General features: G+C 35.4%; 1 protein-coding gene across 5 annotated transcripts in view; it reads right to left on the reverse strand.

The window, feature by feature from the left end:
• The window catches only part of FOCAD (focadhesin), a 415,741-nt gene that overhangs the window by 236,645 nt on the left and 158,563 nt on the right, over window positions 1–20,533 (reverse strand). For all 5 annotated transcript variants that reach the window (XM_077148045.1, XM_077148042.1, XM_077148044.1 and 2 more), the window contains one exon: window positions 16,312–16,569. In XM_077148045.1, coding sequence (XP_077004160.1) covers window positions 16,312–16,569 — 258 coding nt within the window. The remainder of the gene's footprint in view (window positions 1–16,311; window positions 16,570–20,533) is intronic.

Raw genomic sequence — 20,533 nt, forward strand, 5'->3', positions numbered from 1 at the left:
GTGAAATGTACCAAAGGAGCTGTAAAAATCAACAACAACAATAGTAATAATACATAACTTTCGCCAAGCACTTATTATAGACCTGGTACTAAACTTTGGATTATCTCATTTAATTCTGACGTTGAATTTAATGATGTAGGTTCTATTATTATTTTTATTTTTAGAGATGAGAAACACAGACATATATAGAGTTAAAACAGAATCTCCAACACATTTTGCAATATTATAAAAGACATAAAACAATTCAATTTAGATAGCCAACTTTCTTTTTTTGGCATGGGTAGGCTCTGGGAATTGAACCTGGGTCTCTGGCATGGCAGGTAAGAATTCTGCCACTGAGCCACTGTTGCACCACCCTACACAACTTTCTTTAAGTGATAAATATTTATTGTCTGACTTCTATTCCATGATTTTTTACTAGGTGCCATCACACTAAGAGAAACTACAGGCTAATGAAAACAAAATACAGATAAAGGCTAAATCTCATTACAAATAAATCCCACTTGAATTATTCCTTATCCTACCAAAATATTAACAAATCTGAGTAATAACTAATATACCAATAATATAAAATTTCTGCTGAATGTAGTCAATTCCTTGGAATACACTGTAAAAAATAGCATTGGTACTATACTTTACAGTGGATTTTACTTTATAATGTGCATGATCTTTTAATTCTCACAATACTCTTGACAGGTGGGTACTATTAGAGGTTGGGTGGGTTCTTACAGGTACAGATTCATTGTTTGATCCAGAGATGTTCCTTATAAGGCTTTAATTCGTGTTCTGTGGCTTCCCTTACGGCTGTCCAGGACAGTTTTTGTTATTGTTGTTTTTTTTTGGGGGGGGGGGGCAGGAGAGGGGGCTGACATGGGGCTTAGGCAAGATACCTGCAAAATTAAATCTGGGTTCCAGATTCCTAACATCTTGAGAAATAATGACTTTGGGATTAAAAAGTCACGTAGATGGTGTAATTTTAAAAATTCTCAGTTGCCTGAAGAGGTAGACATATTTTGAAAATTTATCACTTTTTCAAAAAATAGTAAAAGAAGAAACATTAAGATTTAACATAAGCCCTGGCACAGAATAATTTAACTGCCAAACAACAGGCACTAAGTTATCTTCTTTATTGCGCTCCTTTGTGAAAACGTATTTACCAGGGCTCAAAACCTAGAGTTGAAAAATAAAGCGACATTCAGTACACACTAAATGGTCAACTTAATTTTTATTGGATAAATGATAAGGTAAGAATGGTTCAGGTACTTGCAAATGCTAAATATCTGGGTATGTCTTCACTGGCTTTTCAACAGTTCCAAAGAGCAGACATGAGGATTCATTAGCTCTCAGCACATATAACCTGCTCCAAAGGCAGCCAAGAGAGTTGCCTAGCAACAGTGCATTTTGCATCTCTCATCATCCCCCAAAGATGCTGCTGCAGCAGCAGCTAGGTCAAGTCGCTCATTAGCAACCTGACAAAGGGTTTCTATCTCCCATTTTGCAAAATTACTTTTATTTCCAGGATGAAGCTCAAAAATCTGTGAATTATTTCTACTTACAATATATTCGCTTTCCTCTATTCCTTTTTTTTCCAATCCCCACTTCAACAGATATCTATCAATGAACTGATCAAAATACCTATAACATAACAAAAGCAGGTAATGAGAAATCCAACAGAAGTGATATGCCTATTCACATAACTCTAAAACTTCCATACCTTTTGGGCTATAAAGTTAAGGAAGCTTTAGAAGGAAAAAAAAAATGCTGGAACCAAATAATGGGAAGAAGAAAATGTCAGTTTTTTAATTCAAAACTAAACAAAAATTCACCCTAATTAATTGCAATGCTAAAGATAAGACTATTCCTACTTCTGCCCTATCCCCACAAAAACTAATCTCAACCATACTGTAAAATAGCAAAGAGGCAGAAAATTCCAGAGCAGCAATAAAATAGAACCAAATGGACTGACAGTTTATAATGAAAGTAATACACTGGAAAGTCACTCTGGTTTCTAATTAAATAACTATGTTATAAAGCTTCATCTCAGATCAATAGTTATTCCTTCACTTCTGAAAATATTTCTTGGAACACTTATCATTCAGCAAAACTCAACTCAATCCTTACTATATACATTCAAAGATCCTTAAAAGAAAATAAACAAAATAAGGAGGTTAACTTTGCATTTCATGTATCTAAAAGTGCTTAATATAGACGTTGACATAAAACACATACAACTTGGTCTCTAAGCCATCATGCTATTATTAATTTCCCTACTGAATAGATTACAGAATATCTGTAGCATGTGACAAAAGACAAAGAGTGGTTTTAATAGACACAAATTAAGAATGGTATAATGAGGAACATTTAAAGGCAACTGTCAACGCACCAAATTAAATTAGGTAAATTTTTTAAGTGACCTGAAAGGGACAATGTAAATTTCCCTCTCCTTCCCCCCACTTTTCTTTTTTTTTTAAACGTAGACACAGAAGAGAATGAATCTTCAGGAGGAGTTCCCAAAAGGGTGTCATTTACCACTAAAATATTTCATTCCAGCAGTTGAAAGACCATAAAAGGGCGAATGTCCTCCAGAGTCTCTAATAACGTAATAGATCTTGTGTTACTATTCACAAGTGACCTCTCAGTCAGGCGATTTAATTTTTCCCCCTGCAGCATGGCTGGTTTCACACACAATGTAATAACAGTTTTTGCACAACAAGACAATTCATCTGATTAGAAGGACTGTATTAAGTCTTTCATGAACAGCGTGTGTCACTACAGCTACAGCTAGGGTTTGATTTAAGACAACCTAACATATGCACGCATGATTCTTCATTTTTCTACTGTTTTCAAAACAATTCCCAGACTTTCTTCAGTAATTCTGCAGACCATTGCTTGAACTCTCCCTGTTTCAAAAGATAACTCATCAAATGCTCACTGAGCACTTTAAAACTGGCATCAAGAAATCTTCACTGGACAATATGAATGCATACAGGATTCCTCCTTTCAATATGGGTTAAATGAAATTCCATCAATATTTCAAAAGGAAAAACACAAAAAACATGGACAGAATAGGCCTAACTGCAACTATTTTTATACCTCACAGCATTTCAGCCATGCACCATTAATTATAAAGAAATTATGGTACCACTGAGAAAAGCTTTGGCTAAAGTGAATTTTGAAACTTCCTTTTGTAAACCTCAGCAATGCACAAAAAAATTAAAATTGGAAGCCAAAGAAAAAGGTGTGAAATAAACCGACCATGCAGCAAGCTCTAATACAATAAACTGTGCCACATCATTCAATGCTCACAGATGCCTAAATCTAAGAACATCTACACACTTCATCTTCCCCTGCTGATGAGGATAGGAAAGTTAAATCTAGAAATCTTTTTAGCAAAAACTAATAGAACTAGTTTGAGGAATTCTCTGGTAAGAATTACACCTTTAATTGATACTGATAGGCACGGCTTTCCCCATCCGCCTCTGAATGTGGGCAGGCTCCTTTGGGGAGTAGTGTCAGCACTCCTAAACACAAGGCTAAAAGTGTCTTTACATCTCACAAACACTAAGGAGATTCACCTACTGCTCCAGGGCAAACAATCCAAACCAGTCTAAAGTGGTTTTAGACTCTTGGAGTAAGTGAGATACTCTCTTCCTAGTTTATTTGTTCCACAGGCCCTAGGAAACCTGCTTGTTTCCACAGACCCTAGGAGACCTATGCACCTGAGGTGGTTTAAAGCTGTATGTAACCCAGGAAAATATGTTCTTAAATCTGACTCATTCCTGTGGGTGTGAACTCAATGTAAATAGGAATTTTTGGTGAGGTTACTTCAATTAAGGTGTGGTACAGCCCAATCAAGGTGGGTCTTAATCCTATTACTGGATTCCTTTATAAGTGTAGTGAAATTCATGTGGACAGAGAGAAAGCTGAAGCAAGAGGTTGGACATTGACAGAACCTGGAATAGAAGGAAGAGACCAGGAAACCCTTCCACTTGCCTTACTATGTGACAGAGGAACCAAGGATTACTGGCAGCCAACCCCAGAATGCCAGTCTTCAAGGAAGAGAGCATTGCCTTGATGATAACTTGATCTGGATTTTTTTTTTTTTTGCCTCAAAACTACAAGCTAATAAATTCCCTTTGTTTAAGCCAACACATTGTTTGATATTGGCTTGAGCAGCCCAGAAAACTAAAACATCACGTTCCTCTAGGCAGCCCTATAATAAGAGAGCTAAAGAACAGCACTACAGTTCCCTCGGCCATGCTGCCTATATCTTGTCCACAGGAAATACTAATGCATCTTTTGCTTCAAAAAATTTTAGCTAAACATGGAAGTCAATCCTTAGAGTGTAGTATCTCTCTTTTGCTGTTTCTATCACAAGTAGCCAGGCCAACACCCACTTTTTAGAATTTTCAGGCAGAATCAGATAACAATCAAAGAGCAGAAAAAAAGGGAAACATATCAAGCAGGGGCAGAGGAGCACCAAAGCCCATGTTATAAGGCAACTCTCTCCAAAATCCTCCCTTATTTCTTTCACGTATCAGCTCATTTCCTGTCTTCCACACCTTCAGACATAAGTGAGAGGTCAGAATGCAGCAGTTCTCAGAAATCTGGGGGGGGGTTTTGCTACTACTCCACAAGTTCTATTGGGTATTCTAACTCACAGCTCATTTTAGCATCTCAATGTCTACACTAAAACTTTTAGTTTAACATTCTATTATATAACTTTATCTTCCTATGCCAGTTTCAAAGTATTATGTACCCCCAAAAGCGATGTTTTAACCCTAATCCAATCTTGTGAGCAGCCATTTCTTTTAATCCTGAATCAATACTGTGGGCTGGAGATTTTGATTAGATTATCTCCACAGAGGTGTGGCATGCCCAGTTGTGGGTATGACCTATGATTAGATGGATATGTGACTCCATCCATTCCAGGTGGGTCTTGATTAGCTTACTGGAATCCTTTAAAAGAGAAAACATTTTGGAGACAGTCAGAAACGACAGAGCTGACAGAAACCACAGAAGGCTTAGAGCTGACAGAAACTTCACAGCAAAGCTGTTAAAGATGTGGACACATGTAGAACAGAGACAGGGATGTTTGGAGATGCTTGGAGTCAGAAGACATTGCTATGAGATGTTTAAAAAAGCCAGAACCTGGAAAGAGCCAAGGGAAGCAAAGATATAAAAGCAGCCCTGGAGAAGTAAAGTCAGGAATCCCCACAGGAACACAGGCTGAAAGCAACACAGCCCAGGAGCAAGAAGCCAGCAGATACCAGCCACATGACTGTACAGCCTCACCTATTGGCCTTCCTTGAGTGAAGGTAGTCTCTTGCTGGTGCCTTAATTTGGGCACTTTCACTTTTTAGAACTGCTAACTTGTAGCTTATTAAATTCCCTTTTTAAAAAGCCATTCTAGGGTGGGCCACGGTGGCTCAGCAGGTAAGAGTGCTTGCCTGCCATGCCCGAGGACCCGGGTTCGATTCCCGGTGCCTGCCCATATTAAAAAAATAAAAAAATAAAAAAAAGCCATTCTAGTTCGGTATATAGCATTCTGGCAGCTTACTAACATACTTCCCTATATCTCATTGCTCCAACACTTTAGATCAATTCTCATCTCCTGCCTAACTGCAAGATTCTTCATGATCTGGTTTTCAAATACTTGGCCAGTATCCTCCCTAATAGCAATTTCCCTCACCCTATATATCCCAGTTTAATATAGAACTACTTGCTGTCTTGTTAACCAACTGTGATCTGCCACACTTGTGTCTTTGCATATGCTATTCATTCTGCCTAAAATACCTTCCCTTTCCCTTGTTTCAGTAAAATCTGTGGATTCCTCCATCTATGTTCCAGGAGACATTTAAATATACTCCCACAATGGAAATTACCATCTTGCACTGCACAATAATTTTTAGTGTCCATCACTCCACTAAACTATGATTCTAAAGGCAAATATTATGATCTTTCATCTTAGTATTACTAGAGCCTATCATAGAAAAGGTTTGTAATAATAGACGGAACAATTAGATGAATGACTTGAAAATACTTGATAAATAAATGAGGCCTAACAAAAATGAGCATTTCAAGCTGGAAGATAATTCCATAATAATTTCATTTAATGAAGATCAAGCTGCACCTTCACCATTTGAAAACAATACGAGTTGACACTAAATATACAAAGAGTAAAATGTTACCAGTATAATTACCATTAACAATAATTTAGACTATTAGAAATAGTATAGGTAGGCACAACTAAGTTAAAGAAAATGTTTAAGAAATAAAATTCTATTGCCTTCATTTATATATTATAACAAACTAATAAGCCAAATGTTGCCAAGCACCAGTCCCATCTGATGTCTTAATGAATAGATAATTTGATCATTTTAAATTGGCACTTTCTTAGTACTAATGCAAATGAACAAATTCAAACTGTCTAAAACCAGTAGCTTCAACAATTCCTTATATTTTAAATCAGCATATGTCAAATTATACTGAACCCTAAATTAATAGGATTTCATTTAATAAGATTCTACTGGGATCTCTAGCCCTGGACTCCACGAGGTTCCATCCATTAGTATGGAGAAAACATGACTACATTAGACAACATTTTATTCGTTCCAGAATGATAGAGTACATCTAATATATTTATATATTAATCCAATAAGTCAACAAATTTGTGTAAAAGTTCAGGATCCATCCAAAGCTACTAGGAGGCAACAATTAGTAGGACATGGTCTCCTTTGAGGACTTCCTTTTATGACTTCTAAATTAATTACAATCAACTGAAACTTTACTGTGAAGGCAGCCTACATTCAATATAACTACAGGACACTTCAAAATGTTAATCTGTTCTTACTCATCTCATTCACATTCGGTGTTTTTCCATTCTGCAATATGATAGATTCAAGTCACATATATTTTTAAATGCTTGTTTTTCTTATAAAGAGAAAAAAATACACAAATTATTGAAATGTAGAAGTAATTCACTACCACAAGAATGGTAATAAACAAGATAACAGGACATATAATCTCTCTCCAAAAGTGCAAGCAATACTTTAAACCATACAAATATCATTCCCAAGTCACCTTTCTTTTTTACTAGAATAGTTGTGGGTTTACATTAAAATCATGTAAAAAGTACATACACCTTCCCCCCAAAACACACACAGTTTCCCCCATTAACCTTTTGCCTTAGTGTAGTGCTTTATTACAATTGATGAAATACTATTATAATCATATTAACCACAGTTCACAGTTTACACCAGAGTTCACTCCTTGTGTTGCACAGTTCTATGGGTTCTTTTTTTAAATTTTGATTCTGTTAACCCGCATCACTTTTTAACTACTTGTCTGGCTCCAAGTAGTCATGTCTACCTATCTGAAATAAACTGACTTCAGAATGTCCAGTTTATTCCATGAACTATCCTGAAAGATCACCAGAGCCTGCTACGCTATCCATCATGAAAAACACAACATTATCATTGGTGGGATAGAAGTTTAGTGTATTGAACAGACACAAGGACAGCTTAAGTCTTAACTCTGCTGGTAAGGAAACCAACATAGCTATTCAGCTTTATGAATTCTGGAATACATCTTTCTCACCAAATCCATTAAATCAATGGTTCACAAAGTAAAAAAAAAAAAAAAAACTATTCCAGGGCCCCTAGAAATTAAAATATTCTACTTTTTGCTCAATTATGGTACTTAAGAGAATCACATAAATATCTACAAAATAAAAAGTAATACTTCATCTAAAATAGAAACAGCCAATATACTTCTTCCAGCTCATTTCAAAGATTTTTTTTAACTTGTATTTTCCAGCAAGACTCGGTGTATGTATCATCTACCCTAGGCACCCTTCCCTGGCCGCTATTATATCCCTTTCTTAACTCCCATAATACCCTGTGCTTCTTTGTATGGTAGCACTTATTACAAATATTTTAATTGTCTATAATGTCTGCTTGCCTTGTGCACTAAAAGCTTCCAATAATTTTCTTTATGTCCCAAAGTGCAATTAAAATGTATGTCCCATGGGGATTCTCCATGACTACTTACTGAATAAGTGATTCTTTTATACCCTTTCTGAGATCTCAAATTGACTGTGCATCTTACCAAACCTTACTACCAAGGAATAATTTTCTCAACTTGGTATGTTATTTTTCATAATAATAAATGGAATATAACAATCTATTTTCTGTTCACAAAAAAATGCATTTCTTTCATCAGTCTTCAGAATCTCCTAATTATGATTATTATAAGCAAATATAAAAGAATAACTTTTGACCATGGAGAGAAAATCCCAATTTCAAGCAAGCTTTTTGACAATGATTCACTTGGACCTTCTCAATCTCTTCCTTTTGACATATGCCTACACCAGTCATGACTCTGTTTGTGTGTATATGTATGGGGGTATTTGATTAGGTATAACTATCTGGCTATATGTGATTTCCTATTTATAGAGGGCCAATGGAAGTTAGCACTAGAGGAGAAAAAACAGAATCACAAGACTGACAATCTTCTGATCAAATTTAAAACAAATGTTGAGGGTCCTCTTAACGTTTTGATTATGATTATCTCTACAACTCACTGGGCCAATCTAAAAAATGAAAAGCTAGTGTATCTTGCGCTACTAGTGAGAAATCTAATTTCTGTCTGATTCTAGGTAAGTTTTTCTTTTCACACTCTTCTCTATGTGATTTTTTCTTTATCACTGAAGTTCTGGGCATATACTTAGGCATTGACTTATTCTCATAAGTGCTGCTTGCCATGCAGAAAGCCATAACAATCTAGATTCTTGTGTGTTTTTTCAGCTCAGGGAAACTGTTCTCTGTCACATTTAAAGTCTTTCTCCTTTTCTCTGTTCCTCCATCTGGAATTTCTATTAGAAAGATGGTAGAACTTCCACATTGACTCTCAATGTCTTAACTTTTTCATCTTTTTGCTTAATATTCTAAAATATTTGAATATTCTACAAACCATAAAGTCATTCTCCGTGTATATATTGTGGCAATCGCATTTTTAATTTCCAGATTCTCTTGTTCCTGAATTTCTTCATTTTCACAGCAGTGTTTGCATATACAAAAACATATATACAATACCCTTTCAACATCTTATGATTTTTAATTTTTTTTTTTTTTTACTTTTTCTCCTGCTTCTTGAGTTCCTTCTTCTCAAGACAGATACTCTAGTTAGCCAGGCTGCTGATTTTCTTAAGAGTAAGGTGAGACATTTATATTCATGAATCAAGGTCAAGTTGGCTATAGGGAACTGGCATGGGTTGCTTCTATAGACGTAAACAAATGTTTACTTAAATAAAACTCTCCTCTGATTTGAAGGGCTGCTTGTGGAAGGGCTGAACAGAAATAAAGCATGTTGACTGGCAGCTTCCCTTTAAGGTGCTGGTCATGATGCAAAGTAGGCAGGAAATCTATACTATACCCTTCACTCTCCACTGACTAGATAAGAAAAGTTCTACTCTGAGAATGGCAGATGTTGGAGACTGAATCATGACCCCCACAAGATATGTTCATATCCTAATCCCAGGGTCTGAATGCGTGAACTCATTTGTAAATAGGGTCTTCAAACAGGAGGCCAAATTGAATCAGGCTTGGCCTTAATCCAGTAAGACCGAAATCCTCATAAGCAAGGAAATATTAACTGATGAAATCAGTTAGGGGAGGCCAGAGGAAGAGAGAGAAAGAGACAGATCTCCATGTGACGGAGGCCGGGACTGATTGCCAGCAAGTTACTCCCAGAAAGCTAAAGACTCTGGAGAATGAATGACTTGCCAATACCTTGATTTTGGACTTCAAGCCTCCAAAATTGTGATACACATTCCTGTTAAGTCAACCGGTCTGTGGTGTTTTGTTATTGTAGCCCGGACTAAAATAGTGGACGACTTCAGTGTATTTTCCCTTGAGCAGAATTCCTCATGTCTATTAGGAAAATTCAAAGTCAGTAAGGTACAACTCTCAAAAACAAGAAGGCATCCCAAGCAGGTAGTTCCCTTACAGGGATTTAACCAGAAGACAAAGCAACAGTTACTTGACATCCACTCGGGAGTGGACGACACCACTGTTCTAAATATAGATCTAGGTCCATCCTTAGCAAACTCCGCGCCTCCTTTCTGATGCTCAGTGTTCACCGATACACCAAGACAAACAGCCTTTGTCTCAGTATATTAGTAAGCAAGTGAATGTCACAGTGACATGGGATTGAAGTGAAGATCACAACCAGATAATTCCTTCAATGAGAATTTTAAGTAATTTTTAACTGTGAACTCCTCGGAGGTAACTCAGCCCAACATTAACACCCAGAAAAGACTAGAAATTTATACAGAACTATTTCCTCAAATATAAAACTCCAGGCTTCATGCATACAACCAGAAAAACATAAAAAGACTCAAATTTCAATTAAAAATATTTCATTCTACAGATATCTACATGGGTTTATAAAGAAGAAATAAATATATTGCCACAGATGTAACTTGACCTTTTTTTTTTTTTTTTTGGTCTGTGATTCTCTTTGTCTAATTGCTTCATGCTCACAGGCTCATTCCAATTCTGCTCTAGCCATAATCGATGTAATGGCTACAAGGGAATAGTAGTACAGCACTTCTTATCTGCAAAGCTCTTTAATAAAAGCACTGTACATTTTGGTTTCTTTTTACAGGTATGAAGAACACAGGGAGCAGACTGACTTCAAAGGGTAGCAAGTCACAGAATTCAGCGACAATAGAATAGAGTGCAAAGTGTACAAAGGCTCTTTGTACAAGTATTCTTTTATAGAATATGTTTTCTCCTTTTCTCACAGCAGTAACTTACAGACCATTAAATTTCACACATTGCCTATTCATTTTCCATGTTAAAATATGGCTTATGACCCTCAGTAGAGCTATCACAAAATTCTGTCTTGAAAGTCAACTTTTTACTATTTGATAATACATGACTTTTAAAAGACCAACAAGTTATGGGCCATGAACCTTGTCACATAAATGATTTCAAATGGCCCAAAACTGTGTATAAGTTTACAAATGGGGGGGAAAAAAAGTCCTGAAAATACCACAAAGGATAAAATAAAATTATCAACGATTACAATTGTTCCCATTAAGCAAGACCTTAAGCCAGATTTAATAACCAAGTATAAAAAGGAAATAGAAACCTAGGAGTTGCAAAATGCAATAAAACTAAACAAACAAAACTTATTACTCTATTCCTATTTCTAAGAAAGTAAGTAAGTACTAAAGGTATAAAAGAGGCACTGAGTTTCACTAAATTCATTTTGTTAAGAATATCAATGAGAGTAGGTTTTAAGGAAGGCTTTATGCTTCTCTAAAGCCAAACTTCATTAGTTTTGGGGGGAACGGAGCAAAGAACACACATTCCATTTTATAAATTAGTCAAAAATAAATCAATATGTCTTCCACATAGGAGAGTTTTTTCATTGAAGTTATAAAGCTAAATTATTACAAGAGTTTATTTTAAACCATCTTACTCTATCTAAAACTTACTAGTCTTTGTGGCTAATGTTCAGTTCAGATGTTTAAATATTTAATATTGCCAGAAATCCTTAACCATAGAGATATATAGGAAGAAAACACATTTTCTCAGGCTCTAAAATCACTAACAAGTAACCCTAATTTCCTAAAGAGAATACCATCTTTTGTCAAGGGTGTGTGCTCATGCACACTCTCTTCATTGTCCTTCATCCCCTTTATTGGTAAAATTTACCTAACATCTAATATCGCTGATAAGGCTTTTGTAGAATCACAATGCTAAATGAAAATTAGCTTCCTCCAACACCTCTTATTCTCTGGGATGTAACGCCTCAGATAGAGAAAGTTTAATACCAGTGGCTATAGGGGAGCCCAATAAAGAACAAAAGGCAGAATACATATTGAAGAAGCTTTGTCATTTTCTTCTCAAAGACCAGGGCCCAGAGAAACATTGCAGGGGAAGAGAGAGGGAGTAGAGAATCCCACACAGATTCAGAGCGAAGTTTACCTAAAGCTAGCAGTGAGAACACGGATAGAATGTTCTCATTCTTGGAATTCTTGGAAGGTCAGAATTGACAAAGAACAGAACATAAAACACAAAAGGGGAAGAAAGGATAGGAAGAAAGGAAGAAAAAGTTAAGTTTCTGACTGAGTCTTAGAAGCAAGACACAATCAGATATATGGAATGGGTTCAGAAAAGTGGTACAGAACAAGTGCTATCAACCATTAAGTGTATTTTAGAGGCCTGCTTCTGCACAGTGCAGATCACAGAGCCAGATGTAGTTCTCGCCAACTAAAATGCCACTCTGCTGGTTTCATAAGCATGGGAAACGGGAGGTCAATCAGCACTTGTTGATTAAGAATATTAACCTTTTCTTAAGGAGGCTATATAAGTCTCAGACATTTCCTAACTGTACATACATAATCATGTTACACAGGTGGGTGAATCACGAAGGATTCAAAATAGGATCTGATATTATTCTTTAAAATTCATAAACTTAAGTTCTTAAAATGACCTCATTTAGGTCTTTTTAAAGTTATTTAAATCATTAAATAACTGGGTAAAGCCTATGTTTAACATTCGTTGCTGCTGATTTCATTTCAGATGTGACTAGATCCCAGACAAATCACAGAGGTAGGAAACAGCTCTCTGAAAAGGAAAGAATAAGGCCAACTAGACATTATTGTATATAAGCCAGGAAATCAAGTTTCAGTTGTCATTCAGGGATCTCTGAAGACAGCCTGAATGCTTTATATCCAAATGTGGGGAAAGTAAGATTACTCATATCAGAAAGGCAGGAATTATTATTTAAACATAACCAAAGAGCATATTAACCTAACAACTGACATTTCCAGAGAAACACTGATTAGACAGAACTCCCATTTATTATAGCACAAACTACTTTTGATATGAAATATCATAAACTAAACTAAATTCTCTAAAGTAAATCAATGTGTTCAAAACTTTCAAGACTTACATAGAAACTCAACCAGGATACTCATTCTTGGATCTCTCCCAATACATTACCCCAGAAAAATTAAAAAAGCACTGAACTTCCAGGCCTGAGCTCCTATCTTATGCAAAATGAGTCTCATGTTGTCTGGATAAAAAACTATAAGGAGTATTAGTAGCTGCTGACAGCAGTTCTAGATAGGGGGGGGGGGGGGGGGGGGGGGGGGGTGAGTCTCTTACCATTTACAACATTTTTTCTCAAGGGTCAATTTATTTTCATGGTCCAGGATAACTAGCCATTTTAATATCATCATCTGTAGCCAATTAACTCTAAAAAGGTATTCACAAGGCTAGAACTTCCTTCAGACCACTTAGCTTCCTAGTTTTTTACACCCTAAATACACAAAACCTAACAGAAAATACATGCCACAGGGGGCCCAGGTGAGAAATTAGGGATGAAATTTCACATTACACCATCAATTTAACTGAGGGGGAGGGGATCATCAAAATACATGATGTTAAGGTAAGAAGTAACAATCATTTAAAAACAAATCACCTTTTTTTACTATTAATAATATAACATGGATAAATTTATATTAATAATTTGTACTGCTATTAATTAGTAGTTCCAGTAAAAATAATTTCTATTAATACTACTTAGAATTAATAGAAACAATAATACCAACACATACTTCATATATGGCACATCTCTTTCAAACATTTCCAAAGATTTTTTTCACACAAGATCTTCTAGTGAATTATTACAAGGTTAAAGTGTCACAGAAACAAAATACTTAGATAACCAGACTGTAGGTGGGTGAATTCTACTGCAGAGGTTAAATATTACTATTTATTTAGGCTCTGCTTATTATTAGTCTAAAACTTTTCTTTAGTATCAGCTTCCCACTGAATTTGAGCTAATGATTTTCCTTATTTATACAGTGAGAAAGAACAAGCCCACATGAAACAAGAATGTTTCATATAATCTTGTCACCTGAATGGAAGAAATAAAAATCACTTCACCAATAATAACTTATAACCCTGATTTATTACTATTGAATTTACTCTTTAGAAAACTTCCCATTTCAAAAAATTCAGTCCTATTTTTGACTACTTCAGTTGATAGCTAAAGGCCAACCAAACATTATGGTATGGTCACTTCTTAAAGGGAAGTGAAGAAAAAAACCACCACCTCCTACTTCTAGGTCACTTCTGTTGCCCTTTACCAAGACTTGAATAACTTCATTTTTAAGTTCTTATTAATGATATTACCTATCCTTAAGCATAAATTTGGGTTAACTGCATTTAAACTTTTCTCCCTGTCATGCATCTAAACATAGCAAGCATGAATGCATCTAAACATAGCATGTTTTTTTCTCGTTTCTTTCAAAACTACTTAAAAAATAAACAGAAGGTAGTTACACTGACTTGCAATTTATAGCACTGTCTCTTAATAAATGTTCATTGAATGAATAAATGAACCTAGATGATCACTACAGTGATCCCCAACCTTTTCTATTTCATGGCACAGATGAAAAAGAACATTTATAAGTATATTGGGATAGATAAAGGAAGTATCAGGTGGTCAGAGGCTACCAGTCAGGGACTTCTAGCTGGCAGCCCCTGACCTACCTGGCTACCTGATGTCAGAGGGGCTCTCTCAGCACACCTGAAACACATTTACAGCATTTCACTGCCCCATGAAACATGATTAAGAAGTTCTGCTTTGTAGTGTTTGCCTATTTAGGATACTCCCATTTCTATTATCAGGAAACTAATTTTCTTTTGGGAAACCATCGCACACCCATTCCACATGATCTTAGTGGCACAAATATAGCACCCTGAGACTCTATCCATCTCCAGACCACCCAGGATGGCCAATTAAAGTGCCCCATTATCCTGCCATATTGTTGGTCTAGTGTGGGCACATGACCCAAGCAAGGTCACTCTGAGTATCCTTTACCTCCCCCTTCCTTTACTATTGTGAACATAAAGCTTTAAGTTTGGACTTCCAGCTAATTCACAGAGAGAAGAAACTGCACCTTGAAGACACCACCTAGGCTGTGGTTTTCCCAAATACTAGAGACAGTTTAAGACACCTTAAACTGAGTGTCTGTTACCTGTAACCAAAAGCATCATCCTAGAAAATTTCCTAAGTCTCAATTCATCCACTGATGTAATTTATGTTTTACATCAGTGGCACATATAAGATTTCAAAGGGTCTGTCCCTTTGAAATATCCATGTATCATCTGTATATTAACTATTCTAAAGAGATTATCCCACAAGTCAAAAAAAAAAAGCCTGCTGGGTAGATATAGGACCATTATAGAAGGTGAGGAGAGAAATAATACAAGAAGCAAGCAAAAATGATTGCTATCATGCACACAGCAGAAGACAAAGGTATTCTGAATGCATTATGGATCCACTTGCAGAATCAGACCAGAAGTCATCTGGTCAGAGGAAAAACTTTGTGAGATATCAGCAGTTTTCATGTTACAAAAAGGAATACATTAATTACATATCTTAAATAAATGTTACCCCCCATTCTACTACCAAGATTTTTCCTCTAGGGCTACATAATTTTTCATTAAAAGATGAACTTTTTATTCATTCTTGAAAAGAAACATAAGCACAGATAATACTAAATAGTGAATAATAAAAATGACATTTTCTAACTTGGTTAGGAAAGGAAATCTTTCCCTTTACAGAAAATGCATTCTAGAGATTATATCCAATGGGGGAAAAAATCACAGACTACTACTAAATACGTGTATATCTTTAAAAAATCATATTAATATCTGGCTACTTTTATTTATACTCTAAGTTCTGTGAAGTTAGGATGAAAGATTGTTTACCCTCACATCCCAGCATATAGATCAGTTCCATATATAATAAGGACCCAATAATCTTCAGTTGATTAAATGACTAAATGGAGATAGGATCAAATCACAAAGGAATTAAAAAAAAATTAATGTCTATTGTATAGTCCCTTCATCTTGAACTCATTAATCTGGCTCCACCTTAAAAGATCAATATTTAGAATTAAGGGATATGCATCTTGGAATAAGTTATAAGAATTAACAGAAACATTACAAATTATCAAGTCCAGCAAAAAAACAGAGAAGAACCAGACGAACATCGTGTGCAGATTTCCTTACCAAGAGTGTTTTCATTAAAGAAATGTTGGCATCATTAACTTAGAGTAAGGAGAAAGAAGGATACACTGGGAAGATAAAGATAGAGGGAAAAAAGAATCAACCCATAATTTAGAACTTTGATACAGATAATCCACACATAAGGATAATCTACAAACCCAGTAACTAAGCTTTACCCCCCCGTAACTGCTTCATTATTCTCTTGCTTTACCTGAGAGGAATCTGCTTGGGCTAATTCTGTAGTGACCTTCAGTATCTGGCGAAGATTCCGTCCTTTATCTTCAACAAGAAGGTAAGCCACCAAAAGAAAAACATGCACAGGGATCACTGTAGTAATTGGGAGCAATGACTCCACTGAAGCCAACCAGTCACCCGCTGCAGATTCTTCTCTCATTATGTTAAGGATCCTCCAGACTGTAAATATTGAACTATACATGCCGGTAATGGGGAATGCAAGCTTGTAGGAGAGCTGAAAAAGAAATGCAAAAAAAGGGCATGAATAAATGAGATAGCTCATTTATAAAACCATTTATTTTTTCATAATTCATTGTAAGTTATCAAGTCTTCCAACTAAATGAATACAAAACTTTCCACCCTTGCCAATCAATTCTTGGTACACGTTTGAAGAAACAGGATCATACAAAGACAAAGTTATCAGATGGAACTCTAGAACATTTTATCACAAAGTTTCCTCAAATTTATCATTCTCTTCCAGTTAAGGCAGAAAAAATAGATTAAGATACAAGACTAAGAGGCAACAGCATTTGAAAAAATTATCACTAAAGAAGTATTTGCCAACGAGAGGAAAGGAAGAAAAACACTGCATTTGCCTAGTTCAAGGCTCTGATAAAAGGCAGCCCTGGGCAGATGGCAGACTTGGACTGAGGACAATTCATTTTTATAACAGACAGTATGTTAATAGGAATAGAGTTGGTTCAGCTGGAGTCTAGGGAATTCATTAATAATTGTGAATAACTTCTGTAATAAGAACTAGCCTACTAGCCTGACAGCTCTAAAGTGAAATGCACAGGGAAATCAATCTGAGAAATGGCTTCTCACAGAAATAAACTAGCGCAGTCAGGTCCAGAGAGTGGATAAGCTCTGCCAAGGTGATCTGACTTACCATGTGCGTATATAGATGGCTTAAGAGAAACCACAGACATTAAAGAAGCATTATACATTGCCTGCAAATGAAATCATTCAATTCATTTAGAGTATGCTAAGACAAATTAGAAATCTCTAGACTATAACTGTCTGAACTGTTACTAGAGATTAACTTATAGAGAAAAGGACCATATTATTGAAAGCTTGGGAAGTAAAACTTAAGTTTTATATACTTTTTTAGTAACAGATTTATTGTGACATAATTCACATGTAACATTCACCCATTTAAAGAGTACAATTCAGTGGTTTTGAGTATACTCACAGTTTGGTAACCATCACCATTACGTAATTTAAAAATATTTCCACCATATCAAAAAGAAACCTCATACCCATTAGAAGTCACTTCTCATTCCCCTTTCCCCCCGTCTCCTGGCAACCACTAATCTACAATTCTGCTTCTATTCTGGCCATTTCATAAACAGAAACCATGTAATATGTAGTCTTTTGTATCTTCTTTCATTAAGCATACTTTTTTTAAGGTTCATTCATCCTGTAGTATATAACAATAATCTATTCCTTTGTATTGCCAAATCATATTCCATTGCATGGCTATACTACATTTTTTTGTTCATTCATCAACTGATGGATCTTTGGGTTGCTTCCAGTTTTGGGCTATTATGAATAGTACTGCTAATACCTTCATGTAAAAGTTTTTGTGTGGATACAGTTTCATAATTCTCTTTAGTACATACTTAACGGATATAAAATTTATTTAAAAGTTAAATGCCACTGTAAAAAAAAAAACAGAAGCTCGTCCTGTACTGATACAAAAAGATCCCTCAAGTAAAAATACAAAACAAAGATAATATACCTGGAATGTTACTAATCACGAAGGAAAAAAAAGGAGGAAAAGACAGTATGTTTGTATTTGCTAAAATATGCAAAGAAAAGTAAATGGACAAATAATAGAAAAAACAATAGCCACTAATCTTTATTTTTTTATTTGAGAGGGTGATAACTGGACAACTGGAATCAAGGGTAAAAAGGAAAGTTTTCATCATTTATCATTTTATACCTATTGAACTATTTGAATGTGTTACCATTTCAAAGAAAAGTTTATGAATTTGAAAAATTAAATACTATTTTAAGTTTACCTAGCTTCATCTCTTTAAAAATACCTCCCCCCACACCCCACCCTCCAAAAAATATAAAATTAATCAAAGTCTAGGATACTTTCTACAGACTTAAAGTAACAAACAGCACTGGACTTGAGATTTATACAGACCAGGGCCTCAGCACAGCCATGCTAGTAGTTAGTAGCTGCTAGGTATTATGCTGACTCTTACTTTCCTCATGTGTAAAATGGAAGTAATGATGACTTCCTGCAAAGATTATTGAGGAGAGTAGTAAGACAATATCAAAGAAGCATCTAGAACAGTGCCTGAAATTACAAAATATAAGCAATCATTATCCCTTTCGTCTTTAGGGGGGAAAATTAAACTAGTGGACATGAGTTTTTAAAACTTAGTAATTTTAAAATTACTAAGAATCATAAATTGAGTCAAAAGTAGCAACAGTACACAGACTTGTAAGAGTAAACACCTTGAAATAGAAAAGCAATCTGTTTTACATGAAATATTATTCCAGGTTTGCACTCGGGTTTTTAGTGGAGAAATCAGATGTTAAAAAATAAAAGAGAAGGATGCAAGAGTGTTTGGTGGTAGAATGATCACCTTCCACGCAGGAGAAATTCCCGGACCATGCAACGAAATAAATAAATAAATACACAAATACACAAATACATACATGCATACATACATACATACATGCATAAATAAAAGAGATGTTTTTGTTATGTCAAATTTTATGTGAATTATATCTATATTAAAAAAATAAGAAAAAGACAGAAGAAACCATAGAAGAACAAGATTTAGAACATAGATATGAGAGCACATAAGATGGTAAATGGGCTGAAAATCTTTATTTTAAAAAATTTTAATAAAAATATTCAGGCACATTAAGCCCTGGCAATAAGACAGATATTCACTAGTACTTCCTCTCTATGGCGTCTGAAAAAAATCGTGACATTCAGGTGAATTATACAGATATTCATTAAATAATATAAATGAAATTCATAATAGTGACTAAAACACATTTGACAGAGGAGGGGGTGGGGGTTATAGAAACAAAACTTGGGAGATTGTTTGAAAAAAAATGTTTTTTTCTAGAAGGGATGTGATAATTAGGTTCATATGTCATTTGGCCAGGTGATGGCGTTCAGTTGTTTTGTCAAGCAAGCACTGACTTGACTGTTATTATGAGGACATTTCATGGACTTAAATAATAAGCTGATTTCATCTATGGCTGATTACATCTACAATCAACTGAGGAGAATGCCTTCAAAAATGAGAGACATCTCATCCAATTATGCTGTGATGATTTCAACAGTCAGAAGAGAATTTCCACTTCCACTCCCGCCAATCAGTTTCTCCTAGGGAAATCATCGAAAACCTTCATCAGAGTTCTCAGTTAGCAGTTTGTCCTGCAGAATTTGGACTTGCCCTTCCCCACAGTCATGTGAGACAATTTTTTATAAAAATCTCATAATACAAATTTCTCCTGATGGTTTGCTTCCCTAGAGAACCCTGACTACTACAAGGGGTTTCATCACTCACCAGACCAGAAGCAGAAGACGTAGACTCAAGAGACTCTGTCTAGCTCTACAGGGCTCTATGTTTCTATGAGGGATCTATACAGGATTTAAGAGACCTAGCAATGATTGGTATAATCAAAAGACAACCCACACAGCCTTCAGTACCATGTTATGCAGAAGGTGATGGTAGAAGTACATATTAGGAATTCTTTTTAACTTACAACCAAAAGCTTTTAAGAATCAACTTATTTCAACTAACCATTAATTTATTGTTTCTCTGTAACTCTGAAACTCTACTGTTATTTACCTCCCATGGTCAGTACAAAAATGATAGATTATTATGCCAATAATAAAAAATACATAAAGTGGAGGGAATAGAATGTAGGACACTAGAATCTAAAGAAATGATACATACATACAGAAACAGACATACTACAACCTTGAAAACATTTTGCTAAATCCAAGAAGTCAGTCATAAAAGGACAGATACTGTATGATTCCATATATATGAAATGTTCAGAATAGCAATTCTATAAAAATAGAAAGAGTAGTAGTTACCTAGGACTGTGGGGGAAGGGGGTTGGTAATCGGAGGGTAATAACTAAATGACTAAGGGGGTGTGGGGCTTCTTTTCCAGGTAAGATATATTCTAAAATTGATTGCAGTAATGGCTGCA

Source organism: Tamandua tetradactyla, chromosome 2 (assembly GCF_023851605.1).
Source record: "Tamandua tetradactyla isolate mTamTet1 chromosome 2, mTamTet1.pri, whole genome shotgun sequence".
Taxonomy (NCBI): domain Eukaryota; kingdom Metazoa; phylum Chordata; class Mammalia; order Pilosa; family Myrmecophagidae; genus Tamandua; species Tamandua tetradactyla.